This window comes from Nicotiana sylvestris, chromosome 8 (assembly GCF_000393655.2).
Source record: "Nicotiana sylvestris chromosome 8, ASM39365v2, whole genome shotgun sequence".
NCBI classification, from domain to species: domain Eukaryota; kingdom Viridiplantae; phylum Streptophyta; class Magnoliopsida; order Solanales; family Solanaceae; genus Nicotiana; species Nicotiana sylvestris.
Window position 1 is genome coordinate 205,533,808 of NC_091064.1, and position 21,699 is coordinate 205,555,506.

Sequence of the window (21,699 nt, forward strand, 5' to 3'; positions counted from 1 at the left end):
CCTCATACATAACCAGAACAACAGTTCGCGCTAAGTTTGAACTCTTCTTCTTCTTCGCTTCATCATTTTCATCTGCTGCTAAAGAAGAAAAAGAAAACCAGAGACGATTCTTCTCTTACGAAGATGTTCAAAGCCATAGGTAAGAACCTTTTCCTCCTCCATTAACACACACACACACACACACACACACAACACATTCAATTTCATACTTTGTTTTTCAAGAAATTAATCAACCAAAGTTCCTTTTTTTTTTTCCTTTTTTTTAATACAGCTCTTTTTGGGTTCAAGAAATCGTCAAAACCATTCAAAGAATATTACAGTAAATGGTTCAAGACGCTCAAGAACGTTCACCTCCCTCAGCTCCGTCACGCCATGTCATCATCTTCCACGGCGGGCCCCATTCTCTTAGCTTCCCACGTTGAGGTCATGCACCGTCACATCCTTAATTACTATGAAGCCCTCGACCTCGCCGCCGCAAACGACGTCGCTCAGGTCCTTTTTCCCGACTGGCGTAACCCTTTAGAGAAACCATTCCTCTTGCTCGGTGACCTTCACCCTTATCTCTTCATAAATCTCCTCCGTTCATTTCTTGGTGATGACTCGGAATCCGAATTCGAATCCGAATTTAACCCGGAAATATTCGACAAACAGCTTAATTGGCACGTGGTAATGGCATGGAAGAGCCCGAGTAAGAAATTGACGACGAGGGTCGATCAGATAGAGTGTGGTTTAAGGCTAATGGTACCTGCACTGGTGGCGCGTGCGAGAGACGCGCAGGCGGCGTTTGTAGAGAAAGTGGCGGGTGAATGGGGGAGGTTTGAAGGGAAAAAAGAGGAGATGAAAGGGGTTGTGGTGGAAGCTGCGGCGGCGGAGATGGAGGAGTTAGTGGGTGTTTTTGTGGACGCGAATAGGCTGCGGAGGAGCGTGCTTTCCGATATACTGAGTGTGACGGACGTTTATCAGGCGGCGGTTTTTCTTGAAGGGTTAGCTCAATTCCTTGTTGGGTTACGGAATCGTGAATTAGTCCGTCAATTTGAGAAGTGTTCTTTGGAATTACAGTTGATTGCTGAAGTCAGTGCATAGATATTAAATTAGTTCTAATTTTGTGCACTGCTCTAACTTAAGCCAGTAAATCATGATTAATCTTCTATAAATACTAGTAGTTGATAAGTAAATTTAGAGGACTAAAGATTCTAGTAGGTGTTTTTAATGAGTTTGTTGATAGAAGTATGTGGAAAATAAGATTGCAATATACATTTGATCTAGTTTTTTTTTTTTTTGATTCAAAGTTACATTGTTGGAATGAAGAGAGTTGTAAGGAAAATCTGGAATTTTTATTTTGGAGGCTATGAAGACTTGAATGACAGAAATTTTGTTTAACCATAAAAAAATTAGTATTAGTCCGGGCTATTGCTAAGTGGGTTGCTACTTTATGAATTTTATGTAGATGCATTGAGGAGAAGAAATTGTAGATTGAAAATGCATTATACGTTGTTTATTTTGCTCGGCATTTTAGATGAATGTGGTTTTATGTTTCAGAATGTAATGGTAGGTAAAACTCGTAAATGACAAATTATCTCAAATGTGTGCTGTGTCTCAAAACGGGCCGGGTCAAAGAATGGACTCCTGCTGGGCTTCCCTCTCTTCCATACGAGGCATTTGCATCTATACCCGTTTTTTGTGTCACGTTTTAACTTGTGCCTACTTTGCAAGAAAAATTGCAAGCGTACCCGTTTTTTCACATAACTTCAGCATACGAGGCTGAAGTAGCAAAGACAATCACGTAAAACTTCAGCATTCTAGTAGACGGACCTGAAGTAGCAAGTGTGTTGAACCAAGTGTGCTGAAGTTTTTGTTTTGTAACTGGCGAACTTCAGCTCTAGAGCTGAAGTTTTTGTTTTTGTAACTGGAGAACTTCAGCTCTAGAGTTGAAGTTAGTTCATTTATAAAAATTTCAGCACTATTTATGTTTGTTTGGGATCTTGGTCATCTGTATTTTGTTTGTAATTATGCAACAAGAAAAGAAAACGAGAGTATGCACAAATCTAATAACTCATCATCATTCAATGATCAGTAAAGTCACCAATTTCAACAAAAATCTTGCAACTGAAACTAACATGCCTCTGAACTAATTGGTTACATCAACAAGTAGCGTAGTCTAAATTTACTATTACATAGTTTTGAAAGAAGAAAAAAGGGAATAATAATACAAGGGTCAAAATACAGATGACCAAGATCCCAAACAAACATATACACCAAGAATCTATTCATCTAATATAGTTACAACTAGTTATTTAATTCATTTGTAATTATTTATAATTTATTTTTAAATAATCTGATAAACATATTTATGAAAATCATCCCATGAACTAAAGCTCCATAGCAGCACCAACAACAACAGAAGAAAGAAGAAGAAGAAGAAGAAGAAGAAGAAGAAGAAGAAGAAGAAGAAGAAGAAGAAGGAGAAAGAGGAGAAAAAATGGGGCTGAAGTTACTTAAAAAGTGGGTACAAGTTAAAAGTTTTTAAAAAAATGGATATAGGTTAAATGGGGGCAACCAAATAGGGTGCCCCGTGCAACTGCTTGCTTCCATACAATGATAGGAATAAATTAGATGAATTGATTCCTCAATATATGTGTAGGCAGTCAAATTTTTTATTGAATTTAAATCCATAAGAAGTTGGATTTAATCTCAATTAAACGTATTTAGTCCAAATAAATATTATGGGCTAATATAATTGAATTAATTATATAGGTCTAGGATATATGGATTAAATAAATAAGTCTTAATCTATTGGGCTAGCCCATTTAATTGGGCTAAAGTGATGAGCTCAATTCATTACGCCCAATATGTCATCTTCTTAGAGGCCTAGTTTGGTGCCACGTGTCAAATGATGTGGCGCGCCAAGTCAAACGGAAGAGACAATAGGATCATGTCATGTGTCAAAATGACAAGGCATGCCAAGCCACATTAAAAGGCCAATGAAACCGCGCCATGTGTGCAAGTGACATGTTCTGACCAATCAAATAGGCCTTGTCACACTTTAATTTGATTGGTCGGAAAGAGTTTGTTCTTATCATAACTCTCCCCTCTCACAACTATAAATAGGCATAGCCCAGAAAGAGACCAAAAGTTATAACAAAAAGCAAGAAAGAGCTCGTGGATCAAATACTGCAAATTCTTCCACAAGTTTCAAGCTTCAAGCAATCACTTCAAGCTCAAGAACGAAGAACAAATCAAGGTCAAGTTCAAGCAATCAAGCTCAAGCTCAAGAACAAGATCATCATTCGTGGCAACAACTACACATTCAAGATCAAGCTCAAAGGCCCTTGAATTTATTTACTATTGGAAAGAAAAATTAGAGGATTCATAGATATTGTAACACTCAAATATTTAAAATAAAATACTATGATTGTTGCGATATTTTTCGGTCTTGATTATTTTCTTGACGCAATTTTAATGTCTATAAATTATGGCACGCCTAGTGGGACCAGTTCTGCCCTTCATCTCTTCCTTCTGCAAATCAAAAACTTCAAGTTTCAAGATTATCTGTTGCGATGGTCGGGTACTTCAACTCTCGTATTCAAGTTTCAGCAAGCTTACACCCCGACAATCCTAATTTATGCCTATAAATAAGGCGACATATGTCCTTCAAAGATGATCTCGAAATTCCATAAAAATTCATGGAATATTCATAGAGATCAAAGACATCAAATATTGTCTTTCTCAAAGCCACCAAAGTGATCAATGGATGTTCTTCCTTTTTCTGGAGATCAAATCTAAGAAAGTTTGCATCATCCTACGTTCAAGAAATACGGTGGTTAAGCCCTCGAATCACGGAGAACAATCTAGAGAAAAAAATCAAGGGAACAAACATAATTGTACCCCCATTATTTTATCAATAAAATTATATTTCTACATATTTATATTGTGGTTATAATTTATTTTTGTATCACAAATAATTTATTGCAAACAAATTGGCTCGCCCAGTGGGACCAGTTCTACCCCTCATCTCTTCCTCCTACAAATCAAAAACTTCAAGTTTCAAGCTTATTTGTTGCGATGGTTGTTTGTGATTGCTGTTTAATTTTTCTGCCCAAAGTTATTGCAAACAATATGTCCAAATCCATCATAGACCCCTTCAACTTTTGAGCCCAATCTAGGCCCTTGCTATATCAATTTAGAGAAAACGACATGGTATGACAACACATAAAGAGAATTAGCAATATTTTAGCCTTGTATTAGTTTTGGCAAAGGTAACCCAACAAAATTGGCATTATATAGCCAAATCCTAAATAACCCTAATTTCTTATTTATTCTCTCTCCCCGTATTTTTTCTTTTCTCCTCGTATTTCTTCTCCAATTTTCTTCTTCAATCTTTTTATCTTCTTCAATCTAGCAAATTTTTCTCTTCAATCTAGATTTGGAAGTGTATGTGTTATTTGATAATATTTAAAAAGTTGTAATGGTTGAATACAATTTTTATTTATTCTCCCTCTCTCTTCTCTTCATATTCCCATCTATACAAATAAGAGAAAGCCCTAAAAGTGGCTATGATGATGATGGCAACAACAGTTAACAATGCCATATATTTCGATTTGCTTTGGCAGATTGCTATGACAATGACGGCAACGACAATTAGCAATCGCAGAGTTTGATTTGTTTCGTGTCTCTTTGGCAATTTCAAATTGTTCAATTGATTTTAAGAGGGCGAAATTCATTCTCAATAAACTTATGGGCGAAATTCATTCTGAATAAACTTACTTCAATTTTATTATTGATCAAATAAGGAAAATAAATTATTTATATAATAGGTGTAGAGCAAGTTCTAAAATAAAATTAATAAATATAATTATGGGAGTAAATAAAATTTTGATATACAGAGAAAGAAAATTTGATATACATTTGATATACCCAATGAAGAAAAATAAACTTAGGATATACATTTTGGTATACACATATTCGATGTGTTATACACTGTGATATGTAAACAATACAATTATTTTATCGTGATATATATTGATATAGAGGCAACAATAAATTTTAAATAACTATAATATAATTTCATATTTTGGATATACAAAGAAGGAAATTTTTTAATATACATGTTTATATATGCAAAGAAGAAAACAAAGTTATGATATACATTTATTGGCCACTACATGCCAATATTTATAACTATGACTTTTTTCTGTTAATTATGTGGGTAGGTTGTCATACCATGCCAAAATCCCATCATTTTACCCGACAATCTCAAAAATCCATAATTGGTAGGAAAGAGTTACACTTGAATCTTACGGAAATGTACAAAAAAAAAACTACTATTTACCTGCAACTAGCCATTTTAGTCGTGCTACCAAAAATAGCCAAAAAAATTAGCAATGATATACAATATTCAAAAACATAGGCAAATCTTTTTTTCAATGGGTTTTGTTGCGATTCATTGAAAACACATAGATGTGGCAATATACAAAAATTTGACGAAGTTTGAAAGCTATTTAGACTAGTTTGGAGTCAAAATTCATTACCAATGATATAAAATATTAAAAAAATTAGGCAACAAAAGAATTCTTTTCAATGGATATGGCTGAAATTCATTGAAAACATGTAGATAGATGAAGCAAAATAAAAAATTGAGCAAGATTGGAAGTGATTTGGACTAGTTTGGTATCAAAATTTGAAGTTAAAATCATGTTTAAAAATTCTTCTTCGACACATGTATCAAATATGTATCACGCATGTATCTTACACACAGTTATATCTGGATATACATGTGATACACATATGATACATATGTGATACATAGTGTAATACATATATCAACTTGTTCCATGTTCATCTTCTACTTCGAATTTTCAATTTAAACTACCTCAAAACTTTACTAAATCTTCCCAAAACTTGAGATTCAAACTCCTTAAGATGTACCCAATCTATTCCAACAACACTCACTCAAAAGAAAGCAAAAGTATAACCTTTTTTTATTACAAATAGCTAAGGGATCTTTACACAAATAGCCGGCCATATTCATTATTTAATTTTTCTAGCCATATACATAGATTATATATAATTATACACATAATACATAAATTATGAATATATTATACATCCACCGGTTATTTTTTTTTATTTTAAACGGTTAAGTGGAGGGCTATTTGAGTTAATTCTTCAATAACTAATTGGCTAATTTTGATAGCATTTGACTAATATTAGTAATATTTTATGAATTAATTAATTTTGTACTAATTTTGCTTATGAGTGGATATAACCGGTAATTTCCCTACCATTTCAAGATAAAAGAGTACGTAGGATATTGTCCCCGAGGGGGTTAGGTTCTATTTGCGTTTTATTTTTTTCATTTTCTGAAGACAAAAGTGTATTGTGTAGTTCAGATATGATTTGGTTCATGTGTGTAGTAGTTCCTAACAAAGAACTACATTTTGATTGTTTCTTTTAAAATCTTTTAAGAAAAAACACGAATAACTTAGACTCCATACTAGAAAATTATATTGACCTTTGAGATTATCTTGCTTCTCATAATTGCAAAGTTTTGGCAAGAAGTTATTCTGTTTCCCTCTCCTGCCCTATAAAAATCAATAGTGTTCTTACTCATTATCCATGTGGTTAAAATATCTAATCTATCGGTTTAGATTCCAACGTATATATGAGAACCTATAAAAAATTTCATTCTTTAATTTTCTTCCTCTCTCATATGTGAATTGTATCATAATTCAGGAGACGTGTTTGATCAAAAAGTATTAAACCATTTGTTAAACCAATTAATGATGAAGTAAAGGGTGAATCTTAATTAAATGTAATAAACTCTAGATCAAATATTGTAGGATATTTGCAATATAAATAGTGTCAGGGAGTATTAAATAGTAGATTTAATATTCAATGATTATCAATGAATATGGTAATATGAACATGCAATAAATGTAGATAATGACAATAAATGTAATAAGAAATGATCTACCACCCAATTATTGTATGATTGGGATGTTCCTTTCGACTGTCAGCGACGCAGAAGGATGAGAAGTGAAGATGAATATGGAATCTTTGGATCTTGTGAACAGAGATTGAACAACGTGTGCTTGAATAAAATAATCAGTGAACAAGACAACTTTTGTATATTCTTTCTTAGTCAACCTCCTTTTTGTTTCCTATCTCTTCCTATTTATAAAGGGTATTTCTAAGAAACCCTAAAAAGTACAAAAATAAGGAATATCCAAAGGAATATTCCTTGTGTCCGCTTCTGAACCTATCCTACCGTTATTTCTTTACCCCAGCTGCCCGTCCTCGACAACAGTCTTCTCGAAGACGGATTCCATCCATTACGCCATGGTCGACCCTCTTCTCCGTACCCCATTGGCAAATCCACAAAAGGATCTACTACCCAATTGTTGTATAATTGAGATGTTCCTTTCTCCTGTCAGCGACATAGAAGGATGAAAAGCGAAGATGGATATGGAATCTTTGGGTCTTATGAACAAAGATTGAACAACGTGCGCTTGAATACAATAATCAGTAAACAAGACAACTTTTGTATATTATTTCTTAGTCAACCTTTACAATGTGTTTTTATCAAAAAGTGAAGATCCCCTTTTTGTTTCTTATCTCTTCCTATTTATAAGGGGTATTTCTAAGAAACCCTAAAAAGTACAAAATAAGGAATATCCAAAAGAATATTCCTTGTATCCACTTCTGAACCTATCCTAGCATTATTTCTTTACCCCAGCTGCCCGTCCTCGACAACAGTCTTCTCGAAGATGGATTCCCGCCATTACGCCGTGGTCGACCCCGTCCTCGATCATTTTTATCTACCGTTACCAAGTTGCCAAATTTAGACCAATACAGTTAGTCCCTCCACTTGTTGAGGTCGTGGCCAGTCATGCCCTCGATAAGCGGACCTAATTTGCGTCCATTTAGGAGAAATTTGGTTGTGTTGAATAAATTGAATTGCGCGAGGTCGAGAAAACGGTGTAGCCAGCAAGACTACGGTTGATGTAGCTAACATGAGGTGACGTCATGGCCACACACGTCATCATTTCGCGTCTTCCTGATGCAGCGTCTGCACGTCTGCCGGTTCGATTTTGGTGCCATTGGCGGTCCTTTGTTTTGATTCTTGCACCACTCAACCCTATAAATAGGTGGGGGGCTTCATTTTTCGGAAGTTTTCCCGTTCCTTGCTTTGCCTGAGTACTATTCTTCTCTGGTCTTCTTCTCCAATTTCTATTTTTGATTTCTGGTAGCTTCTTCAATTCTAGTCCTTTCTTTCTTGCCCAGTTGTTGTTTCTTTCGTCAGAAATTGTTGCATTGCTGAAATATGTCTCAATCTCCTCAAGTTCACGATGAGGTTTCCAATGCCACTCCATTATCGGTGGCCCTTCCTCCATGCGGTGATGAATTTATGACTGAAGAGGATGAAAGCTTTCCTACGGCGGAGGAGATAGTCCCCAAAAACCCTTTGGCTAGGAATGATTTTCCAAAGGAGCCTGCTCCTACTCCTGCTCAGAGACATTCAGAAACGGGGCCGCCTCACATAGCCGACCTCCGATCCAAATATCACATTCCTCCTCACGTCGAAATTGTTCGGGATGGAAGCGACATTGTGGAGGTTCATCGACCCAGATACTGCGCCTTCTACATCTATCCGTTCTTGATTGGCTATACTCTTCCATTCCTTCCGCTGGTGGAGGAGTTTTGTTGATTTTACAATGTTTGCCCAGCACAACCCTCCCTTTATTTGTATAAAGTTTTCTTGATGCTGACGATGTATGCAGAGTTGCTGGGCTGCGAGGTCGACATTCGCCACCTGCTGTATCTGTTTTCTCCCAGTTTTTATAGAGGTGCTCTGATACACCTACGACATCGTGGGACTAGATGGTTGGTGGTCGGGATGGCCGATAAAACGAATCGGAAGTTCTGGCATAAGTACTTCTTCATCAAGACCGACACCTGGTAGCGGACTCGACAGGGTTTCCCGAGTAGTGGAACTATAATCGTAAGTGTCTCACCGTATGCACGTTATCTTCTTTCGTTCTTTCATTTTTTGCTCATTCGTGGCCTGCTTAGTTTTTAGCTGAGAGGCATGCACCATCTCCTATCTTTGATAAGGAAGATTGGGTGCTCGTGTGTTACCTCACATCGTGGGAATTCGCAATTGGACGTCATTTCACAAGCGTTTTGGACCCAAGATCCCGTCCAGTAAGTGCCATTTTTTACTTCAGCATATTGTTGTTTACCATTGCTCTTTGATGCGACCTCCCTTTGGTGCTAGGTCGGCAAATTTTCAAGAAGAAGGCTCCAGTGCCGATATTTCGCCAAGCCGTCGCGTCGGCGGGGATGTAATTTGCTTTAGCCGAGTCTGCTCGGGGAGGTCGTACTCAAGCTCCGCTGATGAGGGCCTCCGCCCCTCAAACTGTTGCTGTGAGGGATGAAATCTCTTCTCGGCCCATCTATCATCTTGTAGATAAACCATCTAACAACGAGGAGTCACCGTCGAGAAAAAAATGAAGGATGGAAATCGGGAAGGCCATTGCCACTGATGTTGAGCCGGAAAAAGTCATTGCTTTGGAATCGGCATCTACAGTTGCACCAGACATAGAGACCATTTTCACGGCGGGTGCCGTTATAGAGAGGAGGTCCTCTAGGGTTGAGGGGGTTCGTGATGGCGGAGAGTTTATACAGGCCGCAGAATGTGGTGCGTCATCAGTGGCTGGGGGAAATAGAGCGGTCCCTGTGGAGGACGATGGTTCTAGGTCTGACATCGACCTGGAGGAGGTACGTACCTTCCTGGATAGGAATACTCATGTTGAGATAAGGACGGAGGGTGCTAACCGGCACATAATCATTCCTGTGCGTTATGACCTTTTGGCCAACTCAAAACGGGCGGTTCCATCCTTTGCTCCCCTGTGCGCAGCTTTTGATAACATGACACTACAGGCAATGAGCGATGCGGAGTTGTCGTTGAGTATATTTGTCAGGGCTCTGCGACTAAGTGCCTTTTAATGTTAGGATTTGTTTTGCATGTGTAGTTTTCTTCTATTGACTCCTTTCTTTTTCATGTCAGACACTCATCATGGGTATCGAGCGTGACCAGCGGGAGGAGCGGAGGACGACCATCTTTAAGAAGGTGACCTCCAAGTACAAGGAGTACCGTACTAAGCACCAAATGCTGGCCAATGTGTTAATCCAGGATGGCAAATTTCAATCGCTTCGTGACGAGCTTAAACAGAAAGATGTTGAGTTGACGAAGAAATATGATGAGCTAAGGGAGAGGGATGATGAGCTAATGAGGGTCATCGGTAGGTGCAATGAGCTTGAGGCAGCTCTAAAGGCTAAGGAGGATGAGCTCGAGGTGAGCAAGGGGGTGATGGCTGAGAATGCTGACCTTCAAGCGCAGATGACATCCTTAACGACCGAACTAGAGTAGAAGGAGGCGAGGACTGTTGATCTAAGGGGCGAGCTGAGCACCAAGGTCGACGAACTGAGCCGTGCCGAGAAAGGCAAAATGGCTGCTATGGCAAAAGCGGCAGCCTTAAAAGATGCCATCTGTGTTTGTAGGTCTGAGCGGGATAATGAGATGGAGATATCGTCGCTTAAGGTGGCGAGGTTAGAGGAACAGATCTAGGGTTTGGAGGTGGAGCTATCTGGGTTGAATGAGCAGGTCGTTGTCTTGAAGGCCGAGGAGGTACGATGGCAGTCACAGCTGTCTACATCTCATACCTCGCTGATCCCGGTGTGCCGCGGCAGTTGTACGAGATGTGGGTTCACGCCGAGGCTCAACTTGACGTGTATAAGTCTTTGAAGGCAGCTGGAAAAGTTTCCGAAGCAGAACTTGAGGGCGTCCGTGTCAAGGCGCGTGCGGCCCATGAAGCATGTGGTTATGCCCCTAGTACGCCTAGTGGGGATGAAGATGACGACGACGTGGATAGGCTTGCTTCTGATCCTTGGTATGATGATGAGTACGCCGATAGGGATGATGCGACATGCAGCTGTTTGTACTTAGTTTTTGTTTTGTTTTGCTATGTTGTGAGGGCGTTCTCGAAACCCTCTGTAAAAGTTGCATTTTGACAATTGAAATGGAATGATTGCATTTTGCTATATGTTTCCGGATTTTCGTTCTCTCTTTTTTGTTTGCTCTGCGGTGAAGTCCCCAATTTTTCAGCTGTTTGCATGTAGTCTTCGAGCAGAGTCGAATGTAAGGTATTTCGAGCGAGGTCGAATATGAAGTAATTCGAGTCAGGTCGAATGTAAAGTAATTCGAGCGAGGTCGAATGTCTAAAAATTCGAGCGAGGTCGAATGTAAAGTAATTCGAGTGAGGTCGAATGTAAAGAAATTCGAGCGAGTTTGAATGTCAAAAAATTCGAGCGAGGTCGAATGTCGAAAAATTCGAGTGAGGTCGAATGTAAGGTGTAAAAAGACTTGGTGGAGAGTAAAGATGCTGCCTTATTTCATTCATTGGAGAATATTACATGTTTCTGTTTTTTTCGTAAATATACTGGAGAAGTTTCTGTGTACCTAGTCCCTTCATCGTTCGGCCTGGAAAAGTAGTCAGCAGGCGGAGTGTTGATACCCAATTTTTCTCTCACTTATTTTTATACCTATATATATTTTCAAAATAGTACATATGCAGTTATAAGCATGGACAAGCATTTTTATAATTTTTCTATAGTTTTAAAGGCTCCAAATCAATTTATTTCTCCTCTTTTATTATATAAATATCCAATAATTATCCTACATACTACCTTTTGTGATGATTTAGTCACATAAATTCATTATTTTATGCCAACATAGTGCTTAAATATTTTTAGTGTATTTTTTGTAATTACATATATATTTTTTAGGCTAAATTACACATATTTGCAAAAAATAGCCCATACTAATGTATAATTACATTATTTATGCATAAAATGATCTTTTATATTTTTAAAATGTTAAATAACTATTCTAAATTATTTTTATTGCACAAAGACATTTTGGTACTCATTTATTATTTTTATAAATTATTTAGTTGTTAAATTGGCTATTTAAAATCTGGCCCTATTTTCTATTCAATTTTGATCCTAAGACCCAATACTCAGCCCAATTTCAACCCAAATATACCCGGCCCAAACCTTAACACCGACCCGACCCTAACACCCTTTCAATCTCAGCCGTTGATCATAGAGATCAACAACCTCAATTAGCCCTTTCCTTTTTTAATCACACGACCCCCCTAAACCGTAGTTATTTCCTCCATACGGCCGCCCTTGGATCCTCTCCTCTCTAGTTCTTTCTGAAACCAACCCCTAACCCTAATCGCTGTTCACCCAATATCAATCCTAATCCTTTGAATCCTTGTCCGATCTATAGCATCCTATGGCCGTACAAAGCCTCTAATTGTATCCCATCCTTTGGTTATTCGATTATGTGATTTTTGTGGAAGAACCTCGAAGAGATCTGGTCCAGATCTCGTTCAAAGCTCTTCAAGGGTTCGTCCATGGTTTGCGAGTAATTTCTATTGAAGTTACATGGTTCAAATCTCTGGTTCAAGACCAGGTTCTCTTTACCCCTCCCCCCTCTCCTCAAAACCCTAATCTTTGGATATGAATCCGTCCCGATCTTTGTAGATCTGGAAGGATTCTGACTTTGTCAATGACTTTTCTTTAAAGATCTCTCGTTTCTTTATTGTTAACCGATTAAGCACTATATTTTGGGTTCTTTGCTATCTACTGTTTGAATCTCTAATACTCAAAATGTTTTTCAAGTTTTTGTGATTTTTTATTCAAGTTTCTCTTATTTCTCTACTACTGACCGATTTTAAACACTATAATACTTCAAGTTTTTGACTTCTATGACTAAGGTTTCCCAAAATTTTCTTCCCCCAAAACGTTTGATAATTTTGATTGTTTAATCTTCTGTTTCTTGTGTATTTTAACCGATTTCATGAGGTTTGCTTTAACCCTAACTTGTTAATACTAAAAGCCCTAATTTTTTGACATTATTGTTTGGATTCTGAATTTGTCTAGGTTAATTGTGTACTTGCTTTGTCCTATGCTTTGGTTTCTGTGATTCTTATTTAGCCTAATTCGATGTCTTTTGATCCTAATGTGCCTCTATTGACGTTCTTGGTTCGACTTTTCTGCTGATTCTATATGTCTATGCTCATTTTTTACCTATTCATGGTAAACCTATACTTTTCTCCTTAAATCAGTGATTGATTTGGATTCTTGATTTATCAGTTTGTTTTGTTAAGACCTATGTGCTAATTCCTGACTATCTCCTTTATTTACCATCTTGATTAGCTTTCTTACCTTATTCAATTAACCGTGATCTTTACTGATCATTTCCTTAATTAAACTCTTGTCTATTTACTCCTAATTACCCATTTGGTTTACTTTCCTTAAATATATTCTACCTTTATCGTTGGTTAATTACCCTTAATTAAGGAAAAATTATACTAAATTGGTGTATAATTCTGTGACTTCCTTAATTGCAGAAGGGTTGATTCCTTTTACCTTATTTTCCTTGCTCTTAATTGCTATATATACTCTCCTTTACTCCTCACTTCTACACACGAACACTAGTTCATCTACACTCTCACCCCCCTCAAAAGTTGTCTATTCTCTTCTGTCACTTGCAACTCTTATTAATCTAGCCGGTTGTAAGCCACAGCTGGCTACTTGCACCATATTTGCTCTATACTCTGTATTCTCTCCTTAACTGGTATGTCCTAATTCAATTCCCATTCCAAAACTATGTGTTTTCATTGTTGCTGCAGTTCATTAGTTGTGATTTCCAATTCTATTTGCTATTCTATTCAATGAGCAATCAACATGCCTATATTACTGTGTCACTCAGCATGTTTAAGTTTATTCTGTTTAAAGCTATAGCTAGTATACTGTTTAGCATGCCAATCATGCTTTAGATAATTTGTTCACTAGTATGTCCTAGCTGCATTGTGTGTTTACTGTCTCAGACAGCATGTCTAAATTCTGCTTATTTTGTATATGATTAGTATTTCTAAAACCTTGAATGCTTCATGAAGTGTTTGTCTAGTTTGTTCATCTAAGTCTAACTTGCTGTACTTCACTAATGAGATCTTATTTGTGTCTAAGACCCATGTGTTCTCAACATAACTTTATAACTAACTTGTCAATTCCATAACTTCTTGAGGAATCTGTGTGTTTGTTTGCTATTACTAAGGTGCATTCTAGGTGTCCCCTACCCCTTTTCCCTTGTGTGAAGTCTGTTTGCCAAAGTGTTTTCTGAAGCTGTTCTAGGATTGGTATTCTAATTTCAAGATGTTTTTTTTCATGCTTTCCAACTACTGTGTTACTTCAACTAATACAGATTTTCAAAAAATTCTTCCTATTCCTAAGACCTTCTTTATAATGTTTACCAAACTCTTTCAAGTCATTATGCACTCTCACATTACTCCTAGATTAACTAAGTCCTGCCCCTCTGGTATGTGTACTGCTTTGAGATCCTTGAGATTTCTCCGAATTTTGGCATATCAGGGCTGACACTTCCACATTACACATAATCAGTCTTTGTCTGATGAAAGTCTAGGTGTGAGCACTGCACGGGATCCTTGAGGTCCTTAGGGAACTTTGACACATCTAGACAAGAATTGGGCTATGGAACTTTGGGCATTTGAGACCAGTAAGGGCTTGGTACACCATGACTGTTTTGGGCTTGCTTCAGGCTCCCTATAGCTTAGCTTCTATTTTATTTATGTAATTTATATTCAGTTCTTGGTCTGTAATAATTATTGTAAACAAATATTAGGGTGATTAGTGAGAAATAGTGGGTAGTTGCATATTGTGGGTAAAATCGGGTAGATAACATGCCTATAGGGTCTATTTCGATTCAAATGTGTTTGTTAGATAATATGCCTACAGGATCTGCTTTGGTTTAGATAAATTCTGCATGCTTTACTTTCACACAACTAGAAGCCATGCCTATAGGATCAAAATCAGCTTTTTTAATAATTAGATACCATGCCTATAGGATCTAAATCAGCTTTATAATTAGATATCATGCCTATAGGGATTTTCACTTTGATAAAATAAATTCTGTTTGCTCTGCCTTATGTTCAAATAGAAATCATGCCTATAGGATCTAAAACCAATTTAGTTAGAATTAAAATTAGTTTAACTCTAAGCTTATACTGGTAAGTTCTGAATCAGTTTAACTAAATAACCTACTCTTTTCGTGTTAATCAATATCACTAGAAAGCATGCCTATAGGATCCAAATTACCCATTTAAAATTGTTTACTGATTTACTGCCTTCCTAATCAATAATAGATACCATGCTCATAGCACATCACTATTATACTCCTAGGCAAGCCTATAGGGCGCTTAAAAATCATGCAACTGTAAAACTATGTTCTGTTATCTGTGACTGCTCATATTCAAACAAGTCTAAAATCAGTAGGCAAGCTGAATAGGTCTTTGATTTTTTGGTCCTAATTCAATATTGTATAATTGCTGCTCACCTAGATATCATGTTCTAAGGTTTTCTCTTAAATACTTGAAACTGTTGTTTGAGACGTGCACTTATTTGTTATGTTTGTGGAGGTAAATATGAGCCTTTAGTTGTTCTCGTTAATACAGTACTAACTGTTTTGATTGACGCCTAGATTTTCTCCTTTATGTACCTTAGGATGCTCTAGAACTACCTAAATTAGAGGTCCTAAATACCTCCAGAGACACAAGGAAGGGAAGAGTAGTGCACACATAAAACACCTTTCAAGGTTTGCTAGAACGCTTTAGGTTATGGCCTATGGGAGGGAATTGGGTACTAAGGATATGATGACTATACGCTAATGTCACGTGTAGCCCCTCATTGAGGAGTGATTATCGGGCATTGTGTGGGTATGATCCTGTAGGCTAACCAACCTAGGACCCCTCTTTCCCAACTCCCGTTGTTCAAATGAATTTAATTTCTTTTACATATGTGCGAATTGTTCAAACCTTTTACCTTGTTTTCTCTACTTGAATCATACGTGTACTTAGAATGTCAAAAACATGCTTTTATTTGCAAATATGTGTTAAAATTGTTTACTTGTTAACATGACTAATTCACATAGTTTAAGTTTGGCCGGGACCCACCTTTGTGGACCGCGAGGGGTGCCTAACACCTTTCCCTCAGGGTTATTTCGAGCCCTTACCCTAATCTCTGGTAATGCAAACTAGTTATATGAGTTAATCACTCTAAGGTGCCCTAACGCAATATAATTCGTTAGGTGACAACTCTTCAAATACCTAATTCCCAAAAGGAAACGAGTTATTTACCATGAATATCGAAACTCGGACTTCCCCGTCAAAAAGGGAAAAAGGGGGTGCGACAGCATGACGACTCTGCTGGAGATATTTTTAGGCTCTTACCATAATGAGCTTATCTTTTGTGAATTAGTCCAAGCATGCTCTATCCCATGTACCCTTTCCCCTTATTTGAATTTAATTGTTTATTTTCAAGCATTTATGATTCTTTTATTCCTGAAACTAACTTGTCTCTTTATTTTCTTTTCTGTAACTGTCTTTTAATTATTTAAATACTGCATTTATCATTTTCTTATGTGCAAATACTTGACAACATGCTATTTATTGATGCATAAATCATGCTCATCATCATACTCCACTCGTGCGTAATCCTATAGCAACGCTTGATGAGTGTTTGCGCTCTTCGTATATATCACCCTTTAAATTCGAAAAGGCATATTTGCGGTAAAACTAGTCGATCAGCGGTGCGTTCGATGGTTCTATGCCTTTCCCCCTCAACTGATTAAATTGTATATGCATCATGGTCAAACCTAGCCAGGTTAATATGTTGTCTGCATAATAACCCTTTAAAACAAGCCTTGTCCAAAAGTCCATCGGGTTTTCCATTATCTCAACGGATGTAACCACAATTATGTACATTAATTTGGAGAAATAAATGCAAATATGCTAATCATTACTGTATAAATAGATGAACCTGGAGGGGGAAAGGGCCTAACTCTCTTTGTTTTGCAGAAAATGAGGCACGAGGTCCCTAGATTCGGTATGGTTAGCACACCCTCACTTTTTCTAGATTGGTGGAAGGATCTTCCTTCGTGTGACCAAAACCATGTGAAACGAGTTCTAGGAAACTTGCCTTCTCTGATAGATCTTCAGCTCAACAAAATGCTGGTCGAGGCTGCAACTATGTTTTGGGACAAGGAAAGGGCTGTGTTCCGTTTTGGGAACATAGAAATGACACCCCTTCTAGAAGAGATAAGAGGATTTGCTGGGTTACCTTGGGATAGTCCTAATCTGTTGGCATCTAAAAATTGCACTGCTAGGGGATTTCTGAAGATGATAGGGCTGAAGAAAAATAACAACTTGAAATGCCTAAAGGACTCCTACATACCTTTTGAGTTCCTTTATGAAAGATACAGTCACAACAGATCCTACCATATTTTTGATGATAAGTTCTCAATCACTTCTTTAGGTTGGATTCATCATAGGGTCTTCGTGTTTATTATGTATTTCTTAGGCATACTGGTATTCCCAATCCAAGGGGATAGGATCCATACTAGGTTAGCCATGGTGACTAAAACTCTGATGGACGGGATCGAGGGGGATACATACACTATCATTCCTATGATCGTTGCAGACATGTATCGGACTTTGGAGCAGTGTTAGAAGGGGTTCAGGTTCTTCGAGGGTTGCAACTTGCTGCTATAGGTCTGGTTGTTGGAACATCTCCAAAAAGGACAATACTGTCAAGAATTTTTATGAAGGCCGTGGAATGATCATATAGCCTTCCATCATCAAAAAAGAATGAACTACATTCCAGACACATTTGCTCAACTAGAGGACGCTGTGGAATGGGTACAACTTTTCGAAAATTTGATTGAGGATCAAGTCCAGTGGATGTTTGAGTGGTTCCCTACCGATGAATTCATCATTAGATCCAGGGATTTTCCGTACTTGGTGTTGATTGGGTTGAGGGGAATATACCTTTACGCTCCTTTTAGGGTTATGAGACAAGCAGGAAGGAGACAAATCATACCACGGGTCGCTAAAATGTGTCACTTCAGAGCTAATTTCCAAGGTGACGCCATCCCGTATAAGAATGAAGTGCAACACATGTGAACCTTAAAGATTATTGTGGAGAAGGATACTATTGAGCCAGACCGATATCATGCGGGCCACTTATACCTTTACCCTTCGTCGTTGGAGGACAACATAACTAGGGTCGTTGAGCTAAGGGCTGGGCCAGGAAACAGGGTCATAGACGAGGTTGCTAAAGCTGAGGTGAAGTACAATAAGCTGCAGAAAAGAGTTCGAGAGTCTGAAGCTGAGTATATGACATTGTACAAGGCTGATATGGAGATGATTAATGAGTGGAAAGAAAGAACTGTTAAATCCAGTGAGAGACTGGAATACCTGGAGTACAGTTTAATGGAGTTGGAAGAGAAGATGAGAAAAAGGGTCACTGACTACTAGAACGCTGAAGGAAACGAAGGAGGGCATTCCTGCTGCTGAACCTGCATGAGCTGGGAGAGTTGACCGACAAGAGCATTCAGTCTGGAAAGGGTCCTTCTGGGACCAACTAGATTAGATTTATTTGCTTTCCTTTCAAATGTAATAAGGCCAAGAACCATTAGTGACATTATCTTATTTAGTTTCGTTTTGGGTCGTGTACTTTTACTTTAATGAAATGAGGCAATTATTGGCACTAAATTTCTCCAAATTTATTTGTCGCTAGGCCTACCTCGGGCACAACGAGGCTCCCAAATTAGGACACGAATTTACATTCCCGCAATATGTGTTTAAATATTGCAAATATTTCAGAATCCTTACTGACTTGTTTACCTTTTCGTTTTTTCTTTATTTCTTATTCCTATCCCCCAAGGTTCGTTCTCTCATACTGGCATCATCAGCATATCACACCAAATCTATAGGCCCTCCACCTCATCCTCCTCCAAGTAATACAAAAGGCAAAGGAAAAGCGAAAATGGACGACTTAAGTGGTATTCAAAAGGAGAATGCTGAAAACGCAGAATCTTCAGATGGTCGGAGTACTCCGACACCAAATGATCTAGTCTCGAGGTTGGAACAAAAGATATTGGAGCTACAGGGAGAGCTTGAGCAGGTCCGCACCTTGGCAAACTTATCACTAACCCTAAACGTCCCCGACATCAACCAACAAAACACAAAGAACCCATCACCTCCCCAAAACACACCAAACCAACATACACAAAACCCTCCTACACCGAACCAATATGCAACCCCACCCCAAAATCTCAATTCCCTACCAATACCAACCCCTCCACAACATCACTATCAACCAATTCATTACCCACCTACCGCCACTTATCATACTCCCTAAAATACACCAAAACCCATTCCTGACCCTCAAAACTCTACCAATGACCACCATTACACCCAGGCACTTGGCACTCACCAGAACAACCCCATATACATGAAAACCATACCTCACTCTATCCAACCAATATCCTATACACCAGAATCCATCGAGAAGGACCTGCTCATTAAAAACATGGCTGAAGAACTCAAGAAGTTGACGAGTCGAGTTCAGGGTATCGAAGGCGACAAGGGATTAGAAGGTTTAAACTATGAAAACCTATGAATACAGCCAGATGTAGAACTGCCGGAGGGATACAAACCTCCCAAGTTCGAGATGTTTGACGGTACAGGTGATCCTAGGGTTCATCTAAGGACCTATTATGACAAGCTTGTCGGGGTCGGGAAAGACGAAAAGATTCGGATGAAACTCTTTATGAGGAGTCTTACTGGAGATGCTTTGTCCTGGTACATCAGCCAAGATCCCAAGAAATGGTCCAATTGGGTGAGTATGGTGTCAGATTTCATGGACCGATTCAGGTTCAATACAGAGAATGAACCAGATGTTTTCTACATCTAGAATCTTAAGAAGAAACCCACTAAAACCTTCCGCGAGTATGCTACTCGTTGGAGGTTGGAAGCGGCCAAGGTCAGGCCATCTTTGGACGAGGAACAGATGAACAAGTTCTTCATCAGAGCACAAGATCCGCAGTATTATGAAAGATTGATGGTTATTGAAAACCATAAATTCTCTGATATCATCAAGCTTGGGGAAAGAATTGAGGAAGACATCAAAAGTGGGATGGTAATGAATTTTGAGGCATTACATACCACAAATAAAGCATTACAATCAGGAGGCATATCAAAGAAAAGAGACGTTGGGGTAGTAATGGTAGCTCAAGGCTCGAAATCTCCACTTACATATCAAACACCTCCACCCACATACCAAGCATCACCACCCACATATCAACCCGCATCTCCCAGATATTCCCAACCAGCCACTGCCTATCATACTATAATTCCCAACCATCCCATTTCTAATCACCTCCAACTCGCCAAAATTTTCCAAGACCACGACCAAACTTTGACCGCAAGCCACCAAGACAGTACACTACTATTGCTGAACCCATCGACCAGCTATATGAAAGGCTGAAAGCCGCTGGTTACGTCACTCATATTCCTGCTATGGCATTAGAGAACCCCTCCCAATGGGTTAACCCAAACAAAACCTGTACATACCATTCCAGTATGAAAGCGTACACCATTGACGAATGCCGAACGTTGAAAGATAAGATCCATACGCTGATTGACAACAAGGTCATACAGGTTAATGAAACCATACCCAATGTCCAGAACAACCCCCTCCCTGATCATAGGGGTGGCGGGATACATGTGATAGAACCAACGAAGAATGGGATTCTAAGGGGTCAATCGGGTTTATTCGGGAAGGCGATGACTTTAAACTTGCAGCCATACTCACTACCATTGTAGTACAAACTCAGTTACCGATCAAAGTTGAGGTAACCACATCAGCTCCGTTTGAGGTAGAGGTAGCTCCGCCTGCAGCCATCCCTATTCCATTTAAAGTAGAAGTGGCCACACCTTTCACGGTGACAGTATCAAACACATCTCCTTTCGACTCAAAAGCAATACCCTGGGATTATGATACTGAGGCTAGCTGAAAAGGGAATGCAAAAATGGGGGAATCCGATGCTGCGCAAGGAATGACCAGGACCGAGAGAATCTATACACCCGAACACCTGGGAGGACCAAGTAAGGATGCTGCTGCCAAACAGCCTGTCATTGAAATAGGACCAGATGACCTTTGGAGGAAAGTGCAAATAAGGGAATATTCTATCATTGACCATTTGAACAAAACCCCAGCTCAGATAACCATACTGTCACTGTTGCAAAATTCAGAGGATCATAAAAATGCTTTGATGAAGGTGTTAAGTGAAGACTACATGCCCAACAATATCATCTGCGGGGAGATGGCCAATATGGTAGGGCAGGTGCTGGAAAGCCATAAGATAATCTTCCACGAAGATGAGTTGCCACTTGAAGGGTTAAATCACAACAGAGCATTGCATATCACAGTGCAATTTGAAGACAAGTTCATTGTCAGGGTCTTGGTTGATGGAGGTTCAAGCCTCAATATTTATCCGTTGGATACTCTTAAAAGACTGGGCAAAGGTTTCCATGAAATACAGGCAAGAAGCATAAATGTGAAAGCTTTTGATGGATCCCAAAGGGCCACGATTGGGGAAATTAACCTTTGTCTACAGATGGGGACAACTTGGTTCGACGTTGAATTTCAAGTGCTCGACATATCGACCTCATATAATTTTTGTTGGGCCGACCATGGATACATGCCGCT

At 38.6% G+C, this 21,699-nt stretch overlaps 1 protein-coding gene across 1 annotated transcript; it reads left to right on the forward strand.

The window, feature by feature from the left end:
* Nucleotides 1-12: 12 nt before the first annotated feature.
* LOC104234617 (protein INAPERTURATE POLLEN1) lies at nt 13-1,347 on the forward strand. Its single transcript, XM_009788214.2, has 2 exons — nt 13-139; nt 272-1,347. Exons 1-2 carry the CDS (start codon nt 124-126, stop codon nt 1,081-1,083), a joined length of 828 nt encoding a protein of 275 aa, XP_009786516.1. The 5' UTR covers nt 13-123; the 3' UTR covers nt 1,084-1,347.
* Nucleotides 1,348-21,699: the final 20,352 nt, after the last annotated feature.